This window comes from Puma concolor, chromosome E3, assembly GCF_028749965.1.
Source record: "Puma concolor isolate L17-30 chromosome E3, mPumCon1.1.hap2, whole genome shotgun sequence".
In the NCBI taxonomy this organism is placed as follows: domain Eukaryota; kingdom Metazoa; phylum Chordata; class Mammalia; order Carnivora; family Felidae; genus Puma; species Puma concolor.
This window is the reverse complement of record NC_141682.1, coordinates 9,152,613-9,169,682: the sequence shown is the minus strand read 5'-3', so window position 1 is coordinate 9,169,682 and position 17,070 is coordinate 9,152,613. Positions and strand designations below refer to the sequence as shown.

Sequence of the window (17,070 nt, the reverse complement as noted above, 5' to 3'; positions counted from 1 at the left end):
GACGGAGAGAAGTTCTCAGCACTTTAAAATCAGCGTGTGGCTTTTCCCGAAATATATTAGGCAAGCTGACACAGGCAGTCAGTCGCATGTCAACACCTCTGGCGGGGACCCTGCTGACAAGGGGTTCGAGCCCTTCGTCGTGGAGCGCTGGCATCGGGAAAGAAGAGCATTTGTACTCCCAGACCCCCCGCCCCCCCAGATGTGGGCATTTTAGGAGCGGAGACCCATTGAGCTGGTCGGTCTTTCTGTCGGAATCCCATGGGAGGACCCTCGGAGGGCAGCTGGCCAGCAGGGCCAAGGCGGGGCACAGCCGACTCCCTGGCCCTCGCGTGCCCTTCAGAGGGAGGGCGAGGTGACACGCTCCCCTGATAGGATGACGCTCTGACGTGCTCCATCAGGGTCTGCGAACTCACGGGGCATTGATGTAATCGGTTTGCACAGAGCTCTGCAGGGCTTTCTTGCCAGGAGAGGCCGTTAGCTGTGGGTGGTGGGCAGAGGACACGCTCCTCCGTGAGGGTGTTTGGACTAGTTTGCCTTTGACCTCCTGCAAAGGGGAAGGAGACCAGACCCAGCTGGGGCAGGGGATGGCAGACGATTTAGCAGGTTTCCGGGCCTGGGGGGGAATCGACAGTGCCTTCCCATCTACAGGGTTCTGCGTGGCCAGCCACGACCACAGCTACAGTTTAAGTCCGGCTGAGAATGTTCTAGAGTTTGGGGAGGACACGCCCATCCGGCCCATCGGGCCGGATGCTCAACCTGCATCTCAATCTGCCTGCCGTTCGAGGATTCGGGTGTTCTGTAAGCTAAACTCATTTCGCTCCTCTTTCCCTGTCGTCTTTGCTGGCAGTTTCTTGTGTATTTCCATGGTGTAAAACTGCTCTGCCCTAGTTCCTTTTAATGACCCCTTGTCAACTTCCTAACGGTTTCTTGTCCTGGTCAAACGGCGTCCTAGTCAAATGGGGGTAGCACGCAGTCACATTCCCACACCAGGGTCTCTGCAGGTGCTCTTGAAGAAGCACTTATGTCACTCCCCTACGATCGCGTGCAGGGAGCACTCCCAGACAAAAGGTGATCTGGCACCAGGCCGGAGGTCAGGGATGCTGGATTTGGGACACACGCACAACTTGGTCGTGTTCAGGGAACACGAGACAGACAGGAGGGAGGGCAGGGAGAGGGGAAAATACGGAGCGCTTCCGAACCCGGTGCGGCACGGAACCTGGAGTCAGTTCCGTCACTCCTGAGCTGGACACCTTGGGGCTCGGTAATGAGTGTTTCATCTGTGAAATACGGGAAGGGCAGCAACGACCTCAAAGGGCCAAGCAGAAGAGCACGGGGCAAGGTCCTGGTGCAGATGAGGCGCCACAGGGCCTTTGATGTGGGGCTGTCATCACGGCCCAGCCTCCCAGGGAGCATGGCTTTGCAGACCTGTGATGGGCCCTAATTAGAAGGTTTTAGGACTGGAGCTGTGTAACTTGGTCGGATGTGACATTTTTCGCTGAGAACTGAATAGCTTTTGCTGAAATTTGTCACCCCCCTGGGGGCATCTTAATCAAGAAGAACCCAAGACCGCATCTGTAAACCTCTGATGTTCATTTCTTTGGGCAGATGATTGGATGCAGGCTGGCGGGGCCGCCTGACAGAGCCTGTCCTGACCCGTGAGCACCTCAAGCCCGTCTTCACCACGGTCTCTGGGGAATGCGATGTCCCCAGAGCCATACTCGTAGTGGCGTGAAGGGGCAGGAGGCACACGGCCTGTGGTACCAGGTATGCCCACCATGGAAAAAAGATCAATGGTCCTCTGCTTGGGCTTCAGACCAGAAACTCCCTGCTGGGTGCCTGCAAAGTCTAGTTTCCAAAACTCTCAATCTGGAAAGGCAACAGGTGCTCCGTCTGTCGTTCTCTGTGGAGGAAGGCTCCGCTCCGATTTCGCTGGTGCTCCTCGGGGTGGGCCGGGTTCCGTGCCCCAAACGCGATCTCATCTAATGGTGGCATCGCTTCTGCAGAGGTGGCTGTCTGCCCAGAGAGCAAACGTGTCACTGGGTTCTACCATCAGACCTAGTTAGAGCAGAGGCCGGCCGCACCTGTCGGTAATTCCAGGAGGAACTGAGAAGGTGCGTGTGCTGAGGCCAGACCAGGCGCTCACTGGAAGCCTGGGCTCCGGAGCCCGACAGGTCAGGGCCAAGGCCTGGCTCTGCCACTTAGTTGCGGGGTGACCTTTAACAAGACACCGAACTCAGTTTCTTCATGTATGAAATGGGGGTCTTGGTGCACACGGTATAGTGGTTTGGGGAGGACCGGAGGAAATAACGCTAAGTGCTTGGCACGCGGCAAAACGCTTCGCAAATGGTTGTTACCGTTACCGTGGTTGCTAGGACTTTAACCCTGGGGGGTGGTACTGGATAGACTGTATGATTCTGGAAGGGACTCTCCGGTTCGGAATCCAGGGGCTCCCCTTATGGAGTTCTCCACATCCCAGCTCCCCGGCAGACCCACGGAGGAGGAGCACGGGTGCCCGGGGCAGCGCTGGCCGTGAAGTGCCGGTGGCAGGCAGGCAGCGCATCTAGTGTGTGCAGCATCTGGGAACCAGGGTATCTTCCGGAAAAGGTGTGTGGTGAAGGAACCCGCCTGGGCTTTAACAGAGAGGTGAGAAAAGGTCAAGGGTCAGAGATGGGCTGCTGGCCCACTCCTGGCCTGCAAGGGTGTCCCCTCGGGTGAGGGGCTCACGCCTGTCGGGCCTCACGCTCCTCATCTGGATGACGGGTTTTCAAAGGGCCGCGGCGAGGACACGCAGGACACACAAGTGCCCCTCTGAGAGGACCACGTGACGTGGGTCACGTCCGTTCAGTGACAGGGAGCACACACGTCGTTCCGGGAGCTCAGGAGGTGCTCGTCAAATTGTCTTGAATTGCTAGACGAATTAATTATCCAGAGGAAGTGCTTAAGAACCTGGCTAAGCCTTGAAGAATTAAGGAAATTTAATTTGAAACGCAAGGCATACCGGCGTGTGGCAGACGGGTGCCACGTTTATAAAAGACGCCTCTTACTCAAGATCTGACACGCCTGCCCCGTTTTAGGGCTGCCAAATGAAGGGGCCTCTGAGGCAGAGACCCTCGGCAAGGCCCTTCTTCTGGCCGGCACAGCAGGGGTCGGGCGGTAACATATCTCTGCCCCAACAGAGACGGTGGGCCGGTCAGGTGGGGGCACTGCTGTGGGCAGACGCCTCCGTCTTTCTTCCAGAGATGGTCAGAGCCAGGCTTTCAGCCGTGTTTTCTTAGGAGCGACAGCGCCGGCCAGGGGCATCAGGGTGTGACCCCTGTCTTCATGGGGACCACCAGTCACGAATGAGGAGGTGTGACCAGGCTCCCGGTCCAGGGCGGTGGCGGTGGGGGTGGCGGCGGGGGGGGGGAGGGGGTCTGAGGCCCAGCCCCTCAGGTAGACACTGCATGTCTGAGGTCCAGGCTTAGGATTCCACCTGCACGGGGAGCCCGTTTGGTCTCCACAGTTCCTACGTGAATTTAGGATCTACAGATGCTGGGTGTGGCGGGGTGGGAGGAAGCCCAGAGGGCCCGAGGGCACAAGGCCAGGCCGTGGAGGGGGAGTGACAGTTATACTGGAGGGCTCGCTCCCGGCACGGGTCACTGCCAGTTTCCACGAGCTGTGGTCCAGGTGTGACCTAGGCAGCCAACTCCTTCTCATGGAATGGCGCCATCACAGACCAGGAGGGCCCAGGCTCCGTGCTCAGGCCGCCTGGACGTTGCCTGTCATGGTCAGCTAGGTGTGCCGCGATCCGGGGCGGCCTGCAGGTGAAACGCCTCGGTCCATCTCCAGGTGGCCAGGGGCACGGGTGTCCTGCCAAGAGGACGCGTCGTAGGTTCCCGTAAGTAATCAGCTCCTGAAAACGTTTCTAGTAATGGGTCCGGGTTTACAGCCACTCTGGAGGAGCCCACTTGTGGCCTCCCGCTCCTACCTCAATCCTCACGTGGACCTCGAGGCCGCTAGCATGGAGCCCCTCAGGTTTTCAGAGACTGAATCCAGCGTGCTCTCCCCCGGGGCCTCGCCACCGCGGCCGCGCAGATCGCCTCTGCTTCCTGCACCGGAGCCACCTTTGCCTCCTCTTCCCCATGGAAACCTCCTTCTTTCCTCTCCCTGACTCTGTGCTCACAGCGTCTTCAAGATCCAGCCAGGACAAGGCTGTGGGGAGCTCGGTCCCGGGCTCCCTGCTGTCGGGACGTTTGAGGTTCGGGCTCGCCTGTGCCATCCAGGCTAAGTCAGTCCTGCTGGCGGGCAGGCGCGTGCACGGGCCTCTCCTCACCTCAGTGACCTCCTCCGTGAGACCGGATCACCATCACGCCTGCTCATGTGGTGAGCCCGAGACATCGATGGGACGCTCACCGAAACAGGATGGAAGGCGGCCTCAGCGCAGAGTAAATCCGCTGCCGGGCGAGGGAACCTACGTGCCAAAGAGGCAGCGTCCAGGATCAAGGGCACCAAGTGAGTCTACGGAAGTGGTTGTTTCTTTTTTCGTGGCCCAACCCCCCGAGGGACAAGGCGGGCTCCACGGTGGCTCAACAGGACCTTGCAGGAGATGGGGGTGAGGGGAACAGAGAGTTGGGGAGGCATGTGGTTTGGAGACAGCCTCCCCCAGGTGATGCTGATACACCTGCCCACCGCCCCCTTAGTGGGAAGTACTCATCTTTAAAAAATATACCTTCTCCTAATGGGAGAATGGCATTCTTTTAGCTACCCTTTCTTATAAATAGCCATTTTAAATGGAAGCTATTTATCGGGAGCTTTATTTTCTGTGCTTTAGCAAGTAGAGTGCAGGTGACTGCCTAATTATACTGCCTCCGTATTGAAGTGCTCCAACAGAAGACCACAGAATAGAGTTATCGAAAATAGCTGGCTTGTAATGGCAGTCGGGTTAGTTCATTAATTACAAATACAGAATTGGCCCGGACAAGTGGCACTGTGCTTGAGCACTTGTCAGATGAGACAGGAAGAAACATCACCCACGTCTGAGCGTGTTTCGCCGTCTAAGACTAGAGGGTATGCCGCTGCGCGTGGAGAGCGATGCGTTTAGGGTGAATCTGGCTCAAGAAAGCAGAGCACGGCGGGAAGAGAGACTGGAAAACATCCGCCTGTCCATTTATCCTCACACGGTTGCCAATCGATCGTCGAGGCAAAGGGAGGAAATACTGGTTGCGAGAGATGGAGAGTTTCAAGGTGTCAGAGAAAGCGAACCAGTGAGTCCCCAGATACGGTCCATTTCAGTGCTACCACCAAGAAGTACTGTACTGGTCGAGAAACCCCAAGAAGCTGCAGCGTAAAGGCTCTGCCCGTTATGCCTTGTGCCCTGTGGGATCAGCCCCACACCCCACCAGTGACTGCCATCAGGCACAGGAGCATCTGTCTCAAAGACCATCGCCAACATGCATGGCAAAACCACGCCCGATGTCAAGCAGCTGAGCCGGGCCTGAAGCCTCAGCATCCTCAAGCGGCGGTCCCGATTCAAGCCCCACGCGCCGCGTCCCAGGGTCCCCCAGAACTGAACAACACGGCCCAAGAAGGAACAGGCTGTGGCGGGGCGGGAGAGGGAGGAGGAAGAAAGGAAAGCCCCAGGGCAAGCTCAGGTGCGGCTCCTGGCTGCTTCCGAGGGACCGCTGCTGGGTCGGAGACCCGCCCCCTGCCACCACTGCGGAAGCAGCAAGCTGCCCATTTGACAGGTCTCATTCCTATTTTCTTCATAATTGTATTGCTGTTTAGTTTAGATTTGAGACTATAAATTATACACATTAGGAAAAAAAAAAAAAGCCCCGGGAAGGGAACTGGTTCAATTAACCTCGTTCCTTTGGGTGAGGGAGGCATAGAGGCGTTCTTTGGGGGATGCTGATGCCTTTTGCGTGCGGGTTCAATATTGGGGAGATCTTCACTCCTGGTGACAAGGGGTTAAGATAATGAGAATCAGAGTCTTGTTACTAGAGGATATGTTTTGATTATTAGATCGGATGAAGATAAGGGAGCGGTAATTTTGGAAGAAGTATTGCCAAATTGTTTCATTAACTGCACCGTATTAAAGAATTCCCCCAAGATACGGATAAAGAACATTAATTTGTGAAACTGCGTTTCATTTTTTTTTTTTTGAGAAGGCAAACATTAAAACGTTAACTGATTTAGAAGAAATTGCTCTATAATAAAAAATGTAAGGTCTATAGCCTCCCTCTCATAGTCAAATGCGGGATTGTATCTGAGTCAGACCCCTTAACTGTAACAAAGGAGAGGAAGGCAAATTATCTAATAATAATGCCACTGCTGGGGTCAGAAATGGCTATAACATGAGAAAATTAAATTTAATCTAGAAATAAAAAATGAGTGCTAGTGCTCACTGGGCAGGCTGATGGGAGAGTAAGAAACTCAAGAAGAAATAAATGCCACGGGTCCTCAACCCTCTCCCCAAAGTCAGCAGGACCGGCTCTTCCGAGGGGCCCAGGCACCCAGTGGTTCCTCGGACAGTGAGTGAAATCCACCCCGAAGGGGCCAGGAAGAGACCAGGGGGGATGTACGGTGGGGGCCCTGAGTCAGCGAGGTCAGGCCAGCGAGCTGACAGGAGCACAGAACCTGTTGGAAACTCGCCTCTGGGTCAGAGACACGGTCGTGCGCTGGGAAGGAAAATGTCAGTTTTAAAAAAAAAAATCCAAACGGGCCTAACTACGCCCTGGAAGTACTTTCTATAAGAAAAAGTTTTCCTGATGTTTTTGTATAACTCATCTGGACGTACTGCATTTAGTATACGGACGGCTGTGCTCGGCCGTCATTCATGTGCTCTGCACACACACGCGGGGCAGGGCAGGAGGCCCGGGAGGGCATCGCCCAGGCTGGGGAGGCACGGCGGAGCGGGGGCACATCTGGCCCAGGAGCTGGGCCCACACGTCACTAGTCCCGTCACTTAGTGTCAAACAAGCTACCTCCGAGGCCCCATGGCTCTCTGGTGCACCACAAACCTAGGGTGCGAGGATTACCTTCACGTTACATTAGCTGCAACAGGCTGGAAATAAATCAAGTGCAATTATTTTTAAAAAGTATACTAAAAGGTTGGCAGAGCTGGACGAACGAAGGGCACATCTGTGCAGGCAGCTTGTGACCAACCCTTCACCAGCAAGTGCACAAAGTGGCAGTCTGACATCCCGGGCTGGGAAGCATGGCCACGGGTGGGCGCGGGATGGGGCCTTCTACCAAGCGCTGCCTGCAAGGGATGGCCCATCGAGGGCAGTGCCGTCCAGGCAAGAGCTGGTAAGGGTTCAAAGGCACTCTCCCCGTCTTGGGCGCCAGGACCCTGCTTCCAGCTCCCTCACGGAGGCTCAAGGTTGCCCTACTTGCGGTCAGTTCCAGACAAGATGCTCTCCAGAAACATCTGACGGCCCCGGTGCACCCAGGCTTCTGACAGACGTGTCCAGGGGAGCCTCACTGTTCCCACAGGAGGGAAAAACGCTTGTTGACGGTTGGAGTTCAGACCAAGAAAAACCTAAGCGGTCACTTTGGCTTTCTGACGGAGAACAAATTCTCACCGTGACCCGTGCAGATTGCAGACATGAGACCTACTCATTGCAACAGCCAAGACGGGGCAAACGAATAAGGTGGCTTCCGGGACAAGGGCTCCTGCCACGGTCACTACACCCGGCACATGCCCCCGATGCCGGGGACAGAAGCAACCCACTGAGGGGCTGTGGGTGTCAGAGGGGAGCCAGAAGAGCCGCGCCAGTCGCCCCCCCACCCCCACCCCCAGGGCCGTGTGCGGAGGAAGGCGGGGCAGCGGGCAGGCGCGCGGGCCCAGCCCTCCCTCGGCCCCCTCGGCGCCCTTACTTTGAGCGTGCTGTTCTTGGCACTCAGCTGCTGCTCGAGCTGGGAGATCTGGCTGGCCGAGTTCTCCCGCAGCTTCGTGAGGCTGGCCTGGAGTCTCTGCACGTCCTCCACCAGCTGGGCGATCTCCCGCTCTTTGGCGGCCAACTCCACTTCCAGGCTGGAGCGGGTCAGCACCTCTATGGCCTGCTCCTGCGGAGGAGAAAGGAAATGACAAAGCCCCCCGGGGTTCGGGCAGGGCTTGGGCAAGAACACGCAGGTGGAGGGATGCGGATGGTGAGCTCAGGGTGAGGCGTGACCTCCTGCCTCCGCCGGGACCCGCCAACACCCTCCCTGCACCACCTTCCTGTCTGCACGGCAAATGCGACTGGATTCGGCCGGCGGACAAGGATTTACTGGGTGCCCACCAGGAGCCGGGCGTACAGTGAGCACAGGACGACGGTCCCTGTCGTTACGGAGCATCCAGCCAGCGGGAGGAGGCTGGGCATGCGAGCCGCATCAGATGTGTTGGCTGATAGCATAAGCGTGTTGGGCGGCAACCAGGCCATCAGGAGACTGAAGTGGGGGCGGGGCCCGGGGTCAGACTTGGGCTAGGTGGTGGGGTTTTACTGATTTGCATTTTTTTAAAGTTTATTTATTTATTTATTTATTTATTTATTTATTTATTTTTTTCAACGTTTATTTATTTTTGGGACAGAGAGAGACAGAGCATGAACGGGCGAGGGGCAGAGAGAGAGGGAGACACAGAATCGGAAACAGGCTCCAGGCTCCGAGCCATCAGCCCAGAGCCTGACGCGGGGCTCGAACTCACGGACCGCGAGATCGTGACCTGGCTGAAGTCGGATGCTTAACTGACTGCGCCACCCAGGCGCCCCAAAAGTTTATTTATTTTTGAGAGAGAGAGAGCGCGCACGTGCGTGCAAGTGGGGGAGGGGCAGAGAGAGAGAGAGAGAGAAAGAGACAGAGACAGAGACAGAGACGCCTAAGCAGGCTCTGCACCACCAGTGCAGAGCCTGACAGGGGGCTTGGACCCACGGACCGTGAGATCATGACCCGAGCTAGAATCAAGAGTCAGAGGCTTAACGGCCTGAGCCACCCTGGTGCCCCAGCAGTGGGGTTTTAATAAGATGGTCAGGAAAAGCCCCGTTGACATTGTGACACCTGTGCAAAGATCTGAATAAGGTGACAGAAAGGGTCCAGCTGTGTGCTGGGGGCATGAGCGGAGGAGAGGCAGACAGAGAGGGAGAGAGAGAATCCCAAGCAGGCTCCACACTGCCAGCACAGAGCCTGACGCGGGGCTCCAGACCCACGAGCCATGAGATCATGCCCTGAACTGAAACCAAGAGTCAGACGCTCAATTGACCGAGCCGCCCGGGTGCCCCCACTTCACAGGGATGGAAAACACTAGCGGCTACAGCCCCAGCCGGCAGGTGCAGCCAATCCATCCCACGCACGATGCGCTGGTCACCGACTTCTCACGTTGGGGGACAGCCCGTCATCAGGGAAATAACTTTTCATATCTACTGCCCCCTCCCCATGAAATTAAGGACTTTCGTCACTTAAGAATGTCAAATCCTGTGTGTAAAGGAGTGACTCTTTTCTGTTTCTTTGGTTTGTGTCGTATTATAAAGTGGGTTCATTTCCTCCTGACTTCTGGCAGACGTGCACATGGCCCTAGCGAGCGTCTTCCCGCCAGCTTATTTAAAGGGCGCGTGCTGTCCAGATCAGCTCTGTCCAGAGTGTGCTCCGTGGCCTGGTGCCAGCTCACAGACTGTTGCTGATACAGTGAGACACGCAGAGAAATGCAGAGCGAGCATTTAGAAACTTGTACAGCAGTTCGCCACGGCTGTGACGCTCTTACTATCTTTTGTAAAACCATCGGTCTGCAACGGATCGGCAGTGAATAAGCAAACAACCCGTCCTTGACCACAGAGAGTTTGGGGAGCACCACGCCAGCCAACAACCAAGGTCAGGAGCCACGGGGACCCGAGACAAGTCCTCCTGGCAACGCCAGGGGTTAGGGCCTGGGACACTAGTGACAGAAACACCTGGGAGCCGTGAGAGGGAGAGGCGGGGGTGGAGTGTTGGCAGGAGTTGTCAGAAGGAAGAGGGGCTCCATTTGAGGGTGGGGGCACCACAGGAGGGCAGAGAGGTCAGAAAGAGCAGGGACAGGGCATAAGGGGGAGTGACTGATGCCGAGGCCAGCTTGAAAAGGACCGAGCCTGCTGCCACCTGATGGTGACCGACTGCTCAGAAGGGTGGCCAGAGGCGCCTTGAGGTGGCGGGCTTGGGGACACAATGCAAGGGATATCTGGGGAGGTCAGACTTATGGGGGGTAAAGACTGAGCCACAATATCTAATTTATTTATCAATTTTCCAACCTGAGGGATGCCAGCCATAACAACAGTTTCGAGTGCTCTTAGGGAGAGCTGGTAAAACAAGCCAAATCGGGGGATCCGGGATTTTAAACGGGCAAGTGCAAGTTCACAGACCAGGGATCAGTGGCTCACATGATATGTGTAAAAACAGCAGCTCTCACTGCTGAACCTGGATTTAGGCTGGGGACCTGGGGGCAGGCAGTCCCAGAGGGCCATCTACTCAACGCCAGGGTCCTAGTCTGGCCTGGCCACAAGCTGGCCGTGTGAGACCTTGGGCACATCAACTATGTCTCAGGCACCCAGGCCAGATTCCTCATTCATAACACAGCCAAAGCCATTTGTGTCTTACATAAGCTAAATGAGATGAGATCATCCACCCAAATCAGTAAGACCTTGGAAATGAGACAGAAGAGAGCATTCTACTTGAAGGCCAAACGTGGCTCACTTCCTGGCTGTCCCATCATGAAGACACACGGGAGATAGGAAGAAGCAGACAAGGGCCCAGGAGACAGTCACAAGGAGGGTCAGCACCGCCGGCTCCCTCGTGTCTGTCTGGGCCTCAATTCAGTTGCACCCGAATCACTTGGGGGCTTCGGAAAATGTATGGGTTCTGGGCTCAACCCTGGAGACACAGGCTCAGGGAGTGTGGGGTAGGACCCAGGAAACTCCCCGGCGAGTCTGATGGGGTTCAGGGTCAGGACCCTGGCTCGGACAAGCCTCTCAAGGAAGGAACAGAAACTGACTTCTCCAAGTCTGACAAGAGGCCCGGGTGGGCACCACAACCAGGTCCCCAGAGTCTGTCCCAGCAGGGACGTACCCACGGTTCTGGGCTTCCACGACCCAGAGGGGGTCCTACGCTCTTCACGGGTGCCAGGTCTTGGGGGTGGGGGCTCTGACAGCTCAGGAGCCAGGAGAGGATGTGAAAATACTCTGCAGAGTCTAAAAACATTACAGGGACACCTGGGTGGCTCAGTCGGTTGAATGTCTGACTTTGGCTCAGGTCTCGATCCGAGGTTTGTGAATTTGAGCCCCACATCGGGCTTTGTGCTGACAGTGTGGAGCCCACTTCAGATTCTCTGTCCCCCTCTCTCTGCCCCTCTTCCACTTGCACTCTCTCTAAACTAAACATTAAGAAAATAAATAAACATTATAAAAAGAGGGTGCCTGGGTGGTTCAGTCAGTTAAGTGTCTGACTCTTGATTTCAGCTCAAGGTCATGGTCTCACAGTTTTGTGAGTCTGAGGCCCACCTGGGGCTCTGGAGCTGGCGGCACGGAGCCCGCTTGGGATTCTCTCTGCCCTTCCCCCACTCACGCGGTCTCTGTCTCTCTCCAAAAAAAAACAAAAAAAACAAACAACAACAACAACAACAAAAAAACAACTTAAATGAACATAAAAGCGGAAGCTATTGGTGGAGGACCCCAATGAGTTATGTCCCTTTGAACTCCGTTCACCTCCCCTCTCTCCCCAGTTGCCTGCGTCTGAGTCCTGGATAAGCTACGTAATGACCTCTTTTCTCCAGCGGCCGTTTCCATATCAAATAGGGATGAGATGCCAGAGCCCCATGCAAGACAGGGAAAATCAGGGAAAATCAAACTGTGAAACGAAGGTGCACCTAGGACCTGAGACTCAGAGACAGATGCCTGAACCTAGGCAAATACCTTACTTACATTTACTCCCGCAGGGGAAAGATGAGGCCACAGGGACCTCAGTTTTACTCCTCTTTCCTACCGACCCCCCGTATTTCTGCCAACACCAAGTGGCCAAAGTAGGCAGACTCCATCCGGTAGAGTCACCTGGTAGGTTCGCCTGCCTGATGCGTTTTCTACTGTTATGGTTTGTTTAGGTTCAAGGGGTGGCCTGAGGTGGTGTCCCAGAGCCCTGGACTAATACTGGTCTATAACTACTTGACAAAGGACCTGAATATGTCCCGTCTCATTCAACGCACACGAAGGAGAGTAGCTTGACGTGGGGGAGAAAGAATGCGTTCTGGAGTAGGACAACTTAGGATCAAGTTCTGCTTGGGCGTTTTCTAGCTCTGTGACCTTGGGTACATTACTTAACTCCTCTGAGCCCGTTCCCTTACTTGTAAAACGAGGATAATAAAACCTACTTCTAATGACTGCGGTGTCTTGAGGCATAAACGAGACAACCATATAAAGCCCCAGTGAGGCGCCTCACGCAGAGCTAGAGCTCGCCGAGAGACGGCTCACCTTCCAGAACAGGCGATTCCGTTAAGACACCCAACGGATCGGTTTTGGCTTTTGCTAGATCTATAGACTCTACTGTTTCTCTGCCGAGTCCTGCCAGCCAAGCCCAACAGATATTTTCCCGCTGGCCCCGTTTCCTATGTTTGCTCCCCGACCGGCTGGGGCTGGGGCTGGAGCTACTGGGAACGCACACCCGGGGGGAGCCCTGGCAGGCCCGCTCCTGGAAGGCTGAACCGGAGCCATGTAAACACTGCACTTAGCCCATGATGAAGTGTTTAAGCGCCTCAAGGACCCACAACTGACTCTACCTGCAAAAACATTCATTTCCTCCTGAAATGTTTTGGTTGCTACAGTCCAGGATGGTGCCAGAAAGCCCTTCAATCAAAAACCTTTAGCTCAGGAGCCCCGTGTAGACACGGAGGATGGACAGCTTTCTCAAGAGAACCCAAGGTGACCACAGAGGCTGAGAGACGCCAAACCGGCTCCTTCCTTGAGGGCTTCCCCTTGCCTCAGCGTGGCACTGGGTCCAGGGAGGTACACTTGGATCAGGGGACGGTGACAGAGCCCGTGGGACACTTCAGGTAAAATTAATATCAGGGTCCATGAAGTTGGGATGGCCCCTTGAGTGAAGAATTTTTCTGTTTTTGGAAACACTTAAATCACGTTTTAGTTAATATTAATTAATTAATATTATTATTTTAAGTGATTTTTTAAAATGGTTATTTCTGAGAGAGGGAGAGCGCGCGCAAGTGGGGGAGGGACAGAGAGAGCGGGACAGAGTATGCGAGGTGGGCTCACTGATAGCTGAGAGTCCAATGCGGGGCTTGAACTTATGAACCGTGAGATCACGTCCTGAGCCAAAGTCGGACATTTAACCGACTGAGTCATCAGGCGCCCTTAATTAATTAATTTTAAAAATTAAACGTTAACTTAAGGAAAGAATGCGAAAACCCATTCTTTTTTTAAATTTTTTTAACGCTCATTTTTTTTGAGAGAGAGAGAGAGAGAGAGAGATGGAGTGTGAGCAGGGGAGGGGCACAGAGAGAGGGAGACACAGAATCCGAAGCAGGCTCCAGGCTCTGAGCTGTCAGCACAGAGCCGGACGTGGGGCACGAACCCATGAACTGTGAGATCATGACCTGAGCCGAAGTCGGATGCTTAACTGACTGAGCCAACTGGGTGTCCGAAAATCCATTCATAAAAAGGGGTCCTAGCACTAAAACTAGGTTTGCTCCTAGGGAATAATTTTACAAAGACCCAGTCGAGTCCTGGCTTAGCCCCTGCGGGGCCCAGCGTTCTGGGGCAAGGGGTGCACAGTCCAGAACTTCCGCTTCCTCATCTAGGTAAAGAAATGAAACACCCGCCTCACAGGTGAAGTAGAAGAATGGCTGTCCGACTGACGTGTGAGTTATCACAGCAGCAAGGCTCCTGGTTAGACTGTGCCCTCTCTGGAAGGGCCTGGCGCCTCCCCCCCCCACCCCCCTGCTCTCCCACCGTCCACTGCGGGTCCTGGCACACGGCAGGCACCCTGTAACTCTTTGTTAAAGAAAAGGACACTTATAAGCATAATTCACCCACCACAGGTGACAGGAGCTGAAGGGCCTCAGGGCCGCTCACTCCTACTCTGCACACGAGGACACTGACGCTGCACAAGTCTGACTACCTGAGGTCTGTGAGTAAACAGGTTACAAGTCAGCGCTTTGAACCCAGGGTTCCCGGATCAGAGATGGTGAGGCCAGCCGCAGTAAGAGGAACCGTTGAAGCCGAATGACACAGATTACAGGTCAGGCCTTGTTCTAAGCTATTTGCTCATAAGAATGTCCTGGAACGCTTACAAAACCAGTGATGAAACCCAGGCTCAGGGAAGGCAAGTTCCTTGCCCCAAGTCACACAGCTAACGAAAGGCGGGTCTGACCCCAGGGGCGTGGTTCCAATATCCGGGTCTTAATTCCGTGCTGCCCTAAGTCACTGCTCAGAGCCAGAAGGTGAGAGCCTGTAACCTGATAGGTCCAAGCTGCCTTGCTCAAGCTGGGAAAAGTTCCGGCTAAGAACAATTTTTACTAATCTTAGAAAAATCCAGAAGCAAAGAGGGGACCGAGACGAGTGCCTCGCTCCTTCGGAATGCTGGCACTTCCAGAGAGATTCTGCCATTACGCAGACTCAGAGCGCGTTAACTGTGTTATTACTTCTTTGGCCCGCCCTGCTCATCGCCAACTGTTTTCTCACTCTGGAAGGACACATCGAGGTGGAGACCAAACCTCCAATTTTCCAATGTGATTCTGGCAAGGCTCTTGTTTCACACCCCCACCCCCCTGCCAGCCGTCTCCCCACAGGCCTAGCCAGGAAGGCACTCCCTCTGGGAGTGAGGGGGATCTCCCGCCTCGGCCTCTATGCTGGGCTGGCGACCAGGTAGCACTGATGCGCCATCGGCATAGTCCTTCCTCTGACCCTAACGAGTCCCGTCCCCAGACTGTCCGAAACATTCCCGACCAACACAGCACCGGTTCAACTGTATTCCCCCAGAGGCAACATTCGTGAGCAAAGGCAAGCAGCCATAGCACAGAGGTGCAGACGCGAGGCGCACAGAGTCCCCACGGGGCCGGGCTACCCACCACGTCCGGCGCCTTCTGGATCTGTGAGGCCAGCTGGAGAGAGTGGTTGGCCGACGAGAGCTGTTCCCTCAAGGTCTCCGCCTCTCTCTGAGCCACCTCTGCCCTCTGAAGGAAATGAAAAGAGTGAGAAGAGAAAGTACATTTGGTTTAACAACTGACAATTATTACAAGAACATTCATCAATTCATGCCTGACTGACTATAATTGATTTTCCTAAACACTCAACCTAATAAATGCTAGAAAAAAAACATAGAATGTGATGGATTTTTATTTTAAACAGTACAAGGAAGAAATAATTGAGCGATTATGACAGTAATTTAACGCTAGGAGCAAGGAATCCCCTGCTGATACTAATGCTCCGGCCCACTGAATTTCCCAGACTGAATAAATACAAGTGGAAATAGAGTCTTTTGATTCAATTTCTCTCTATTCTCATAGACCAAGAAGATTTTATTGCAGGATCACTCCTGGGAGTAATTCTCACGGGTAAACAGTGAATTAAAGACACTTTGGCCGTTCTCTTCCTAAAAACACGCACAATGTTGTGGTTGTTTTCCTTCGGCAAGTATTTCCATAAACGTCCAGGGTGTAAATGTCACTTCTTTTGTGAGGTCCAGGCTTATTTCAACACATTTAACCCTTCACCTGACCAAGCCGGCCGAGGCCGGCACCCCCAGGCAGCCGGGGCAACCCGGGGCCGCAGGCGGGAGGGCGGCCGGGCCCACTCGGGGTGAGGAGCCAACCGCAGGAAGGGGGCCGAGGAGGAAAGGGTGGATCCTTGTGCTCTTTGCAGGTCATTCCCAGACGAGGCGACCAATGCTACCGGATGGCAAAGCAGGATTTCCCACCGGACGAGACTGGGACACGCCAGCGCCCGCCGCCCGCGAAGGCGCCGGGGAGCGGCACAACCGGGGCAAGTTACCTCTGCCCACGACGCCTCCACCGTCCCCGCCAGAACTGGGACACGGTCACCTTCTCAGGGACCTCGCGGGGATTAGCGTCCGCCGAAGTATACCGTGCTCAAGTATACTGTGCTCACAGCTCATCCGCAAGCGTCTCGTGAACGGGCTCGTCCCGATTCTACAATTGCGAGGCAGACGGAACTCTGAGACGGGGGGAGAACGGCAGGCAGTCCTGGGCGTGCGGGCTGGGAGATAGCGCGCCGCTTCTTTCCACCGGCCTCACGTCGCGCCGACAGAAGAGATGAACGAGGAGAGCCCGGCCGAGCAGGGCTATTCTGTGTGTTTTCCGATTTTGCGGCGCGACAGCACGTGTCAACTAATTGCTGAAAGAACTGAAGGGAATCGGGGAGTGAGCCCGATCAACGGAGCTGGCGGAGGGAGGGGCGGACGGGTCCGGCGGCCTGGAGCGGTTCTCTGACGCACGATCGTTCTGCGAAATCTATCTCTGCGCGCAGACAAATTCGGGTATTTCTAACGGCAACAGAAATTGGTGCTGATGGCCGCCTGCCTTGCTTCTCCGGGGGCGCCCGGAGCCTCACCCCATCTAATTCACATGGCGCCTGGCCAGGCCCCGCTGAGCTCACACAGCCGCCGCCCACGCTCCGCTCCAAACAGAATCCGGGACGGCCTGTCGGGAGAGGCGACAACGTGACCGGCGTGGCGACGATAGCAGGGGTGATTTCTGGTTCACTTTCTGCAGAGAGTCTCCTCTTCAGTGAGGAAGAGTTCCAGATGCGCCCCTCCGAGTTTTTCCGATAATCGTGTCGTTCCTACTGAAAAGTTTTCCCTTCCTTTTCTGGTAGGCAGAACCCTGGGGCATAAAAATCTCCACAACTCTGCCAGGAATGGGGTGTTCTTTGACACGTTTCTAGTATCTCTGACTAGGAAAACTATTCCTTAGCCGAGTGGAGAAGCTGTTCCGGGAGCAGCCAGTGAGGCCACACCACCACCCTGCCCCGCCTGGGAGTGTTCTGGAACCAGCAGAGCTCAGGCAGGCCCGGGTGACAGGTTCACGGCAAGGCTCTCATACGGGCATTTAGCTGCCCCCCGCCCCCC

General features: G+C 55.2%; 1 protein-coding gene across 9 annotated transcripts in view; it reads right to left on the bottom strand.

The window, feature by feature from the left end:
• Positions 1-17,070, bottom strand: part of CUX1 (cut like homeobox 1) — a 369,562-nt gene that overhangs the window by 79,324 nt on the left and 273,168 nt on the right. For 8 of the 9 annotated variants that reach the window (XM_086691941.1, XM_086691948.1, XM_086691943.1 and 5 more), the window contains exons 10-11: positions 15,053-15,157; positions 7,858-8,046 (exon numbers count right to left, since the gene is read on the bottom strand). In XM_086691941.1, coding sequence (XP_086548067.1) covers positions 7,858-8,046; positions 15,053-15,157 — 294 coding nt within the window. The remainder of the gene's footprint in view (positions 1-7,857; positions 8,047-15,052; positions 15,158-17,070) is intronic. The other variant, XM_086691947.1, reaches the window with a different exon arrangement.